This window comes from Polypterus senegalus, chromosome 9 (assembly GCF_016835505.1).
Source record: "Polypterus senegalus isolate Bchr_013 chromosome 9, ASM1683550v1, whole genome shotgun sequence".
Lineage (NCBI taxonomy): Eukaryota > Metazoa > Chordata > Cladistia > Polypteriformes > Polypteridae > Polypterus > Polypterus senegalus.
In genome coordinates this window covers 131,586,457-131,598,877 of record NC_053162.1, presented here as the reverse complement: position 1 = coordinate 131,598,877, position 12,421 = coordinate 131,586,457, and the positions used below count along the sequence as shown (strand labels likewise).

Below are 12,421 nucleotides of genomic sequence, written 5' to 3'. Positions count from 1 at the left end.
TGTAGACAAGAAAATATCCAAATCAGTGAATGTCCCTTGGAATTCAGTTAAACTAATCATTAGGATATTAAAACAGAATGGCACAGCTCTCGATCTGAATAGGGCAGGGTATCCATAAAAACAGAGTGATCATGTGAGAAGAAGACTAAAAGAGAGGCCACTGGTGATGACTCTGAAAGAATTACAAGTTACACTGGATCACTTTGGAGATACTGCACAGACAACAACTGTTGCCTGGGTGCTTTGCCAGTTGCATATTTATGAGAGAGTGGCAAAGAAAAAAAACACACATGAATCTCAGCTAGAGATTGTCAGAAGGCACATGGGAGACACTGAAGTCAGCTGGAAAAATGTTCTATGGTCTGATAACAGAAGAATTTTTTCGCCATGAGGCTAAACACTGTCTCTGAACAATGTGAATTATCAAAAACACATCATCCCAACTGGGGAGTGTGATGGTGGCAGCTTTACGGTCTGGAGATGCTTCTCTGCAGCAGGTCTTGAAAGACTTGTAGAGTAGGGTTAAAAAGAAAACAGGGAAATCCTGAAGAAAAACCTGATGCAGTCTGCAAGAAACCTACACCTTGGGAGAAGATTTGTTTTCCTGCAAGACAGCAACCCCAAGCATAAAGCCAAAGCTACACAGGAATGCCCTGAAAACAACAATGTCAATGTGCTGAAGTGGCCAAGTCAGAGTAAAGATGTCAACCCAACTGAAAATTTTTGGTTGGACTTGAAAGTGGCTGTTCCATCACAATCCCCATGCAGCCTGACTGAGCTTGAGCAATTTTACAAAGAAGAATGAGAAAACCTGGCAGTGTCCAGGTGTGCAAACCTGATAGAGACCTGTCCTCACAGACTCAAGGCTGCCATGGCTTCCACCATCTACTAAATACTGACTTGAAGGGTCTGAATACTTATGTGATTGTTTATTTTATGTCATATATTTACAATTAAGTTAGATATCTTTGCAGAAATCTGGTTCATTTTACATTGGGTTTTCTTCCGTTGATTAGTGTCAAAAATGCCAATTTAAATCCACTGATTCAATTTTGTATAACAATGTATATGAACATTTTCTAGTGGATAAACAATTTTTATAGGTGTTGTATGTTTATTTTTGCTTTATTAAATGTGTACAATATTTAAATATAAATTAGACTGGCATCGTGACACTGCTGCCTCAGAGCTCCAGAAGTGTGCGTTCAAATCCCAGGCTGATCATAGTTTGTAGGAGTTTGAGCAGTCCTTTCATACTTTCTTAGGTGAAAGGGTTCCCTACCACTTTCCCATAGATGTGCAGGTTTCATTTAGTGAACTTTAAATTAGCTGAGTTGGAGTAAGTGTACCCTGCCATGGACTGGTGTCATGTTTATAGTTGTTTCCTAATCTGTGCCCAGTGCTGCTAGAATGGGCTCCCCATAATCCTCAAACTGGAAGTAATGGATAGACTTTTATTTTGCACTCATTATGGTAATGTTGTTCGGAATTTGGTGCGGCTGCTTCACAGCTCTAGAATTCTAGGTTCAAATCTCAGACCTGGCACTGTCTGAAAGATATTTACACATTCTGTCCATGTCTGGGTGGGTTTTCTTTTAATGCTATGGTTTAAATTACACACCCCAAACCCATAAAGGTCATATTGATGGTTGTATTGGCCCAGTGTCCATGAAGTACCCTTGCAATGGGCTGGCATCATATCCAGGACTGGTTTTGGCCTTGAGCCTGCTGTTGCTAAGACAGTCTCTGGTCCTTCATTAGAATAAGTGCATAAGTCTGCTACAGATTCATTGGTGGCATAGGTAACACCATTTCTTGCCTACATTGTCTTCTGTTGCTCCTTAGTTGTGCAAGTAAAAACATTTGAGTAGCAGATTACAGTAGGCTTCTGCTTTAATTAAACCTTTATGGCAAGTGCCAGAAGTCTCATAGGTGTCTAGATCAGACTGTCAGTACAGATGGTACCTGCCAGCATCAATTCAATTTAAGGATATATTCATCAATAGCTCATATGTAGATGAGGGAGCTAAGCTCAGAGATTCAACTGTTTAAAAGTCATTGTGCTCACTGAATTCAAAAAATAGCAGCCAAAAGTTTCTATAATTACCACCCTGAGAGTTCTTCTAGTGTTTAGACATTGATTTAGTTTTGTTTTAAATGAATCAGAAATGAGTTACTTTTTAAGGACTTATTCACCATTTTCCACCCCATGTTTGTCGACTGTGTTAAATTATTAGTGTCCCCTCTGCGATAAGTTTCAGCTAAAGCCAGGACCTTTCCCTTCACACAATGGGAGGCATTGGCTAAATGTCATAGCCTTGGCCAGGCTCTGCAAAGGGATACACCAGCCTGAAGGATCACTCAAATTGCTGCCCTGCATGCCCAATGATTTGTTTTTCTAATGTCTGCATTTATTGCTGAGGTGTCCCTTGTTGCAAAACGGTAGAGTAATATCAGCCAACATCTACCTAAGGGTCTGCTTTCCCGGTATACTATAAGTTGTTTGGTGACACTGTTTGTCTTTCTATCTTCTTTTAGAATGACAGCATGCTTGATGGAGCCAGTGATTGCCCACAGGAGACTGTTGACAGCCTGCCCGATATTTCCTTGGTAAGCCATAGCTGTTTTTTCTCACACATTAAAAGAAGGATGGATGACTGTAGGGCAAATGAGCAGGGCAGTTCTGCCAAGGTCATCTGGGGATCTTATTTCATACAGGAGAAATTGCACTATTCTTTTTATGTAGAACTGTTTGCCAAATTATACCTAAGTTAGTATACCTTTTTTGTCAAAACATGATGTGGTTTACTAGATATCCCTCCTTCCCTCCACACTAATGACTGCCAGATTCTTCAATGTTGGTTCCTTTAAAGGAGTGTTTTAGTGGTCAGGAGGGTGTGAAGGTGAAATGACTGAGTTTCAAGCTAATCTAGACAACATTTGACTGGAGTGGTATTTTTCACCATGCCTTGTCAGTATTGTCATTTGGGACCTCATCTTATAAGTCTAGTACATGAGTGAAATTTATCACATAGTGTTGCAAAAGCAATGAATACAGACTATGGTGGCACAACAGCATAGTATTTACCACTGTTTACTTGCAGGCAGAATTTGATGGATCCAAGTGCAAAAAATAAATTAGACCCCCTCATACAAAATTAAAATAGATTAAAAAATGACCACAGTCAATGAGATACAAACAGCAAATAAAGGTCATTAGTCATAATGAAGCTTTATGGTGTTGTGGGAATAAGAGCACCATTAACCTTTTCACTCCAAGGTCAAGTAGCTAACCATGTTAATAATAACGTTTTGTGAAAGAACAATAATACAGTCACCATGGGCCTTGTCAACCCTATGGTTTAGCTGTTCCACCCACACTTCCTATAGCTTGCAGGTACAGAGATCTGATTTCAGATCTCAGCCCTGTGACTTCCTGCGTGGGGTTACTCCACATCCTCCAGACAAACATCTTTAATTTTTGTGTTAAAATTGACCTGATGTGCGTAAATGTTATTATACAGTGGGATGCAAAAGTTTGGGCAAACAAAATCAAGCAGGTGCATAAATTTGGGCACCGTTGTCATTTTATTGATTCCAAAACTTTTAGAACTAATTATTGGAACTCAAATTGGGGCTTGGCAAGCTCAGTGACTCCTGACCTTCATACACAGGTGAATCCTATAATGAGAAAGAGTATTTAAGGGGGTCAATTGTAAGTTTCCCTCCTCCTTTAATTTTCTCTGAAGAGTAGCAACATGGGGGTCACAAAACAACTCTCAAATGACCTGAAGACAAAGATTGTTCACCATCATGGTTTAGGGGAAGGATACAGAAAGCTGTCCCAGAGATTTAAGCTGTCTGTTTCCACAGTTAGGAACATATTGAGGAAATGGAAGACCACAGGCTCAGTTCAAGTTAAGGCTCGAAGTGGCAGACCAAGAAAGATTTCGGATAGACAGAAGCGACGAATGGTGAGAACAGTCAGAGTCAACCCACAGACCAGCACCAAAGACCTACAACATCATCTTGCAGCAGATGGAGTCACTGTGCATCGCTCAACCATTCGCGACTTTACACAAGGAGATGCTGTATGCAAGAGTGATGCAGAGGAAGCCTATTCTCCTCCCACAGCACAAACAGAGCCGCTTGAGGTATGCTCAAGCACATTTGGACAAGCCAGCTTCATTTTGGAATAAGGTGCTGTGGACTGATGAAACTAAAATTGAGTTATTTGGGCATAACAAGGGGCATTATGCATGGAGGAAAAAGAACACAGCATTCCAAGAAAACACCTGCTACCTACAGTAAAATATGGTGGTGGTTCCATCATGCTGTGGGGCTGTGTGGCCAGTGCAGGGACTGGGGATCTTGTCAAAGTTGAGGGACGCATGGATTCCACTCAGTATCAGCAGATTTTGGAGACCAATGTCCAGGAATCAGTGACAAAGCTGAAGCTGTGCTGGGGCTGGATCTTTCAACGATTTGAAACACTGCTCAAAATCCACTAAGGCATTCATGCAGAGGAACAAGTACAACGTTCTGGAATGGCCATCTCAGTCCCCTGACCTGAATATAATTGAAAATCTGTGGTGTGAGTTAAAGAGAGCTGTCCATGCTCGGAAGCCATCAAACCTGAATGAACTAGAGATGTTTTGTAAAGAGGAATGGTCCAAAATACCTTCAACCACAATCCAGACTCTCATTGGAACCTACAGGAAGCGTTTAGAGGCTGTAAATTCTGCAAAAGGTGGATCTACTAAATATTGATTTCATTTCTTTTTTGCGGTGCCCAAATTTATGCGCCTGCCTGATTTTGTTTGAACAATTATTGCACACTTTCTGTAAATCCAATAAACGTCATTTCACTTCTCAAATATCACTGTGTGTGTCTCCTGTATGATATATTTAACTGACATTTTTTATCGTAACAACCAACAATTTATACAGGAAAATAATGACTATTAACAAGGTTGCCCAAACTTTTGCATCCCACTGTATATGCTATACATCCCATTTAGGCTTGGTTGCTGCCTAGCTCTCTATGCTTCCAGGTTAGGTTTCACTTTCTTGGGATCCTGCATTAGATTAAAAACTGGACATTTATGAATACACTCAGATAGACCAGATTTTGAGGATTCACTGCTTGCTTTGCTTAAACATCCTAAAGTTCATACCTTCAATCTCTTCCTATCAGGCATAGTGACCTGAAATTTGAATCCCATGGTTGCTGGTGTAATTCCCATTTCTCACCCACTGCCTAAATTTAAGAAAGTAATTTTATCTGCTTGTTGTTCTATTATAAAAAATATGGACTGAATGGCAACCTGTCCTGGGCTGGTTCCTGCCTTTCACTCAGTGCTTCCAGGATAGGCTCTGACACCCATAGATTATGTATGGTTGAGAATATCGTGTAGGTTGCCCCACCTTGTCTTCTATCAACCACTTTCAAAGTCATCAATCGTGTGTTTGAAGAGGAGCTGTGGGTTCCCACGCAGGGAATGTGTAGTCAATCAGTTGTAAAAAGACAGGCATTTTTATAAACACAACAGGTTGTTATACAATTTTGCTTTCAGATGGCTTCAGCTGTAGATTCATTCCTCTTTTGTGTACAGGGACAATTGAACCCATCCATCCATCCATCCATTATCCAACCCACTATATCCTAACTACAGGGTCACAGGGGTCTGCTGGAGCCAATCCCAGCCAACACAGGGTGCAAGGCAGAAAACAAACCCCGGGCAGGGCGCCAGCCCGCCGCAGGAGAACTGAACCCAAATCTTGAAACTCCAGTGCAAGAAAAATGTAATTTGTACCTGCAAGATGCCCAACCCAGATTATTACTTAAGGATATGACACCAAAGAATATTGAGTATGTAGATTTACTGAAAATGGCAGTCACTTCAAAGTATAATCAGCTGAGGGAAGCCTGTTGGCAAACAACAACAATTCTGGCTAATTTGGCTTTCAAAGTCACCCTGCTCAAACAAAGAAAAGTGTTCATTAATGTTCATTAATGTGTAAGTTTCAGAATGGATGCCGACATTCCCCTGCTTAGTCAGTTGCACCCCCCATTAATTAACATTACTAGGTTGTTTGTGATAAATTTGATTGGATAGAGGGTTTTTTGAAAAATGCCTGTCAGGAATCTACAGGCATATGCATCTGCACTGGCCCTGGTTGTACATTATCTTTACAGCTTATACATTCCACCATGGTCAGAGTGTTATTAAAGAAGTTGTTTTCCAGGGGCATCAGTATCTGAACATGCTGTAAAGAATTGTATGGCTTTCACACACTTCCCAAAAGCACACATCTACAATGGCAGTGTTTTCCTTGCCCCATTGTGCTATCTGTTCTGTTTTCAAAAACTGAGCATTTCCTAATCTTTTATTATGAATTCTTATATGGCTGATGCCTTTATCCACAGTGACATTACAAATTTTTATATTCATTTTTTACAAATGGAGCACAGGCAGATTACCTAGGTCACTCAGTCAGTCAGAGTTAGGGTTTAGAATTGGGGTTTCTATTTAAATGTCTTAAGATGACATCACATTATGCAACATCTAGTCAGATGACGATAGTTACAGATCTTATCTTCCGAGAATGTCAAATAACACAACCTATAATAACAGGGGCTGCAAAACTATACAACTCTGTGACAAATTTCCAGCACAGTTTCTTGTTTCCAAAGTAATACGAGCTTGTTCATTTTACTGACAGCCAATAATGTATTGCTTCTAGTGCTTTATGAATGTTCTTTGGGTACAATAGGTTTAGTCACAGTCTCGTCCCTTTTCATCAGTTTTCCATTCTGTCATGGTACTTAAAGCATGAAATATAAGAAAGATAAGTCTTACCACTGTTTGAAAAGTCCAAAGCCCATGCTTCCTCTGTTTCCTTGAGGCAACATTACATGCATTTTATTTTCAGGTGAGTACTTATTGATTGTCAGTTCTTGATTTTGTGGGAGTGAGTCGCAGATAGATTGTTATGTGTGTCAGACTACATGACTTGTGGTCAGGTTAGCCCCGTGACAGCCCCTAAATCACTAAAATTATGAATATTGAGGTTGGTGAGTTCCTTATTATTTAATGGAGATAAACTTATTGAATGTCCACTTTAAGGAGATACTGTATATTAGGAGCTACTTACCTTTATGGGCAATTGGCCATCATACTCCTCTTAGTTGTACTGCATCTGATTTGCTCATATCTGACCATAAGTTAATATCCTTTAATGGTACTTCCCAAAACCAAGCAATATTGTTCTATTTCAATTTGCAATATTAGGAATATTCACTTGCCTACTCTGTGCAGTGGAATTGGTAACCTTCTATACAAAGATAATTTACTCACAACTGATGAACTGGTTTCTCAGTACAATGATAGATTACATAATATATTAGATAATCTTGTTCCTTTAAAATCTCAATTTGTTTCTTTTACTTGCTCTGCTCCTTGGTGCAGTCCTGAGCTGCATCATCTTAAAGCTAAATGCCATAGATTAGAACATCTCTCTGTTAAAACAGGGTCTTCTAACCATATTAAAATGTATCATGGTCATCTACCTTTTTTATAAGGGTGCTCTTTGCACTGCCAAATCTGCCTATTGTGTGGAACAGTTTAAGTTAGGTGAAGGGAATTCTAGAGCTTTATTTTCTTTTGTTAATGAGGTTCTACAGTCACCTAACATCCTTGTACCTCACCTTTACTCCAATGCACAATGTGAACCATCAATCCATTATCCAACCCGCTATATCCTAACTACAGGGTCACGAAGGTCTGCTGGAGCCAATCCCAGCCAGCACAGGGTGCAAGGCAGGAAATAAACCCTGGGCAGGGCACCAGCCCACCGTGGGCACAATGTGATATTTTCTTGAATTTCTTTAATTCAAAAATTAGCGATATCCATCAGCAGCTGACATCATCTGCAAGTATACTAAACAATACTTCTAATTGTGCTTCTAGTAGGATTTGATTAAATTCTCTTTTGTCCTTTACACTCCCTACTGTTTCCCTTCAGCCTGCAGCCTCTATCTCGGATTAGCAAGAATAAATTGCTCCTGCCAGCGAACTATGATACTTAACACGATGGGAGAAATCACAAAATCACCCGGAATGTTCAAGCAAATTATAGAAAAAAACCCAATCTAAATCCGTTAAGTAGTTCTCTTGTGAAAAGCTGACAGAGAGACACACAGACAGACGGACGTTGGATTATAAATATATATATATATATAGAGAGAGAGAGGGAGAGAGAGAGGGAGAGAGAGAGAGAGAGAGAGAGAGAGAGAGTTGGGTTAAAGGTCTTTTAGTTTTGTTGCTCATCATCTTTGGATCTTCCTCCCTCAAAATATCTGCAGAATTGATTCACTTCCTAACATCAAATCCAGACTTAAAACTTACAGTATCTTTTTAAACTTGCCTACTCCCCTGATTGTGCCCTTTGACTGTATGGTTTTGAACTTTTATCATCATATTTTTATAATGTTATTTTATCTTAATTGTTTTATTGCATTGTTTTATTTTATTTATTGTAAGGTTACCTTGAGTGCCACAAAAGGCACCTTTAAATAAAATGAATTATGAAATCAGGAGACACAGAAAAACTAATTCCTCAACAAGTTGCTCCACTTACAGCTGGACACATGTTGGCTTAAACCTCTTGGAAGAAACTGGACAACATATGTCCTTGCTGGCTACTGAATATTTTTTTACCTTGCTAAATAACTTTGGGTGCTAAGCAACTGAGGTACTTTTTTTGTACAATATGAACTCAACAACTAGAAGAAGCTTTAATATTTTTGTTTTCAACAGGATGACGTCCAGTCATACATTGAAGCTCCCCCCCCTTTCAAACCCCCACCACCCCCACTGGTCACCTCCAGCATTCTCCAACGACGACCAAGCCAGAAGGAGCAGTCCAAAAGGTCATCATCGGAGTCTTCGCAGTCAGGACTCTTCTTCACTGCACCTCACAACCACAGTCCCAGTGCTTCCCCCAAGAGTGAGAGCCCTTCCATTTATACAGTATCCAGCAGTGGGGACTCCCTAGTCAGTATAGCTCATGGCAAAAGGGAACTGACTGCCCAGCTGTCTCTGATACACCAGCATCCTATTGGACCATTTCCTCGTGTCCAGTCCCCCAGCCAAGTTAAACCACTGCCTTCTTCCTCTTCTCGCTCACCCAGTCCTCCTCCAGCTCCATCTCATCCAGCTCCTGCCCCACCCAGCCCTGACAGACCATTGCCACACTCATCTCCCATCTCCTCTGCAACCAATCAGCATTTCGTCATGGTGGAGGTGCATCGCCCAAATAGTGAGCCAGACGTCAATGAAGTCAGACCTCTGCCACAGCCTAGAGGTGGGTGGTGCCATTCTGGAGGACCAGCAGTTGTCTATTTTGTAAGAAGAATGTGAGAGAGCCATGATGTTGATATTAGGGTGGATCTGACAGGGCGTGAAGTGGGCTGAAGATGTTGGAACAAACTGGAAGGAGTTAGAAATTTATTTTTAAATGCTGTACAGTGCTGGTCAGCATGTGAGGTCAATTTTGAAAGTTGCTACACTGTGAATCTCAGTCTAGGGAGTACTAGAGAGCACTATCATTACAATTGAGGTGGATTGGTTGCGCTATACATGGTGACAGAATATTAATTGGTGTACTTTCCAAGCGACATGCTATCAGAATATACCCAGCTAGGGCTACACTGTATATTGCAAGGAGTAGGGTGGTTTTTTGTATAAGTCATGATGTTGGCTGAATTATGAAGGTGATCTAATGGACATCATATAAATTGGACTAGATCAACATTTTCAGGTATGACAAAGTGGGCACAGTAAATTATCCTGTGGAGTAAACTAAATGGTACTAATTACTGATGATAGGCAGCTCACTAGAAAGACATATTAATCATTGTATAGGATAGACTGGATAGGTTAAGGTTTCAAAGGGGAAACTGGTCTTATTATAATGTGTAGGTAAAAGTGGATTGGGGAATCATAACTTATCAATAGTTTAAAATTTGGAATCAAGATCATTCAGCTTTTGGGTAATAGAGGCCTCTTTTTTATAGTGCACAGGGGACTGAAGTCACTCTAGGCTCAGTTTTTGGTAGAACATTATATTTCATGGTGTAGATGTTGACATAAGGAATACAGCATGGGGGAACATATTATTAATCATGATTTGATAGAAGTGAGTACTGTAAGTATTGAACTAAAGTGTACAATAGTTGTGTGTAGCTGATTCAAAGAACCTAGTAGTCTTTTTGTGATGTGGGCTGAGCTCAGAACTGACTCCAACATACTACCTATAAACCCTTACAATGCGCTGGAGATGCCATATGCTATGGCATGTGACAGACTGAACCAAATATTATCTGCTGTGAGGTGGAGACTGACATGACGATGTCCACAAAATGTTATCATTCAGGGAGGGGTAATTATTATTATATTTCAGGTGAAGGAAGGAACTGTATTGTATGATGTTAAATCATTGTTTGGGGAGAATTTTGCTGTACTGTGTATGTAAGAGGGTTTGGTGGTGTAATGTGAAGAGGGTCATATCAGTCATTACATAAGATGGACAGGAGGATGAACATTAGGTCATGATGTTGAGTGAACTAGGGGATCATCTTCAGTCATGATGGCTAGCAGACAAGTGCGAAGGAGATTATGAACAGTCATGATACATTAGGTGTATAGGTCATGCTGTTAGGTTGACTAGAATCAGTGTAGGTATTGCTGTTGGCTAGAATGGGGGGTTATTAGCAGTCAAGGAATGAAATAAATTGGAATCATCTTCAGTCATGATTGGTATTAGACTGATGATGTATAAATTGTTTTTATCATGCACTGGAGATCTTTATTAGTTGTAGTGAGAGGCAGAATATTGAATGAAAATGGAAAGAAGAGCCTATAGAATTATGGCTGTAGCACAAGTAGTGCCTGTTTTGGGTGCAACTGTAAAGCTTCAGAAAACTGTTTTATCTTTTGCATTTCACAAAGGACGGACTGTTTTCAGCTACTTCTTGATTGAAAATTTATTGCAAATGTGCTGCCATTGATAAGGGGAAGTAACAAACCACCACCACCCTCTCACCTCCCCTTGCTTTCTGGTTTCCAGATGGCTCTTACTATGTTTCCTTCCTCCTGTAGCTGCAACGTTATCTCAGCTGTCAGACAGTGGGCAGACCCTTAGTGAGGACAGCGGAGTGGACATTGGAGAAGCAGCAGTCAACAGCAAAGACAACAGTCCCTTGCCTGTGAAGAATCGGGGCAGCAGCAGCAGCAGCAAACAGAGTGGGAGTGTGGAGGCTAAGTCAGAGCCAACACTCAAACCTGTGAGTAGAAAACAGCAGTGTGCCTCTTCTGTAGGGAGCAGCAAGCACGCCCTGCGTCCAAAATATGTCTATTTAAAATGCTGTATTGCAAATTCCTTCATTATTGTGCAGGTCACATATTTCAGAAAATCTCTCTAGCCTCACCCCCACTCCACTGAAGTGATGTGCCTTGTTCATCAAAGATATATGAAATCACTTAATATAAAAAACCTTATTATTCTTATTAATTTCAGCTTTCTTTGGTGATTCATATCTTCTCTGGACACTCTGAGCCTGGCACAGAGGAACAGGCCATTATGGAGTGTCACTCAAGGGGGCTTTTTTTTTCTTTTTCGGGCTTTTAACAGATAAACAGTGAATCAGCAGCAAGACCTTGTCTAGATTAATTGAAGTCATTCTCTTTAATGCCAATTAAGATCAATAAAAATGCCCTCCATTAAACACAATGCCATGTTTTTTAAAACCAAGGCTTCCCAATTAGCCAGTGCTAAATGTCTTGCATTTGCATCTGGTCCATTATGTGCCATTTGAATATATCCCAGTAGATTAGACTTGGAAAAATCAGGGGGGAGATAGTAGGGCCCCCTATTAGAGGCAGAACAACCTAGGGGCACAATTATTGAATTGTGAGAAACAGTAATCAGTTTACTTTTATTTATCCTGTGCCTGTGTTCCATTTACTGTAGTTTGAACCATCTATGGGCAAGTGTTTGTCGTTTAGGTCGGAAAACAGATAGCTGTTGAAGAACGTGTTTTAAAGGAAACCATAGAGGTTAAAGAAAACCATCACCAGCCAAAAGATCATCACCCTCTTTTTTTCTTATTAATTGATCTAATTCATAGTAATCCTTCCTCTTCTCTTATGTATTACCACCTCTGTTTTCATATATCACTCCATCCTCCTTATCTTTACTTATCTAAATTTTCTATTTATCCCTTTTATTATCTTTACAACTTTATCTTAGCCCTGCCTTCCCACATTGCTACTTGCCAGGCAAACACAATTGCCTTTCACTCTGAAGAACATTTTTCTCATGATTTGGTATATTTAACAAGTCTTTAACTTGTATT

At 40.2% G+C, this 12,421-nt stretch overlaps 1 protein-coding gene across 2 annotated transcripts in view; it reads left to right on the top strand.

Annotated features, from left to right (window-relative positions):
* whrna (whirlin a) overlaps positions 1 to 12,421 on the top strand; it is a 227,853-nt gene that overhangs the window by 205,326 nt on the left and 10,106 nt on the right. For both annotated transcript variants that reach the window (XM_039763881.1, XM_039763882.1), the window contains exons 8-10: positions 2,539 to 2,610; positions 8,823 to 9,369; positions 11,166 to 11,350. In XM_039763881.1, the coding sequence (XP_039619815.1) occupies positions 2,539 to 2,610; positions 8,823 to 9,369; positions 11,166 to 11,350 (804 nt within the window). The remainder of the gene's footprint in view (positions 1 to 2,538; positions 2,611 to 8,822; positions 9,370 to 11,165; positions 11,351 to 12,421) is intronic.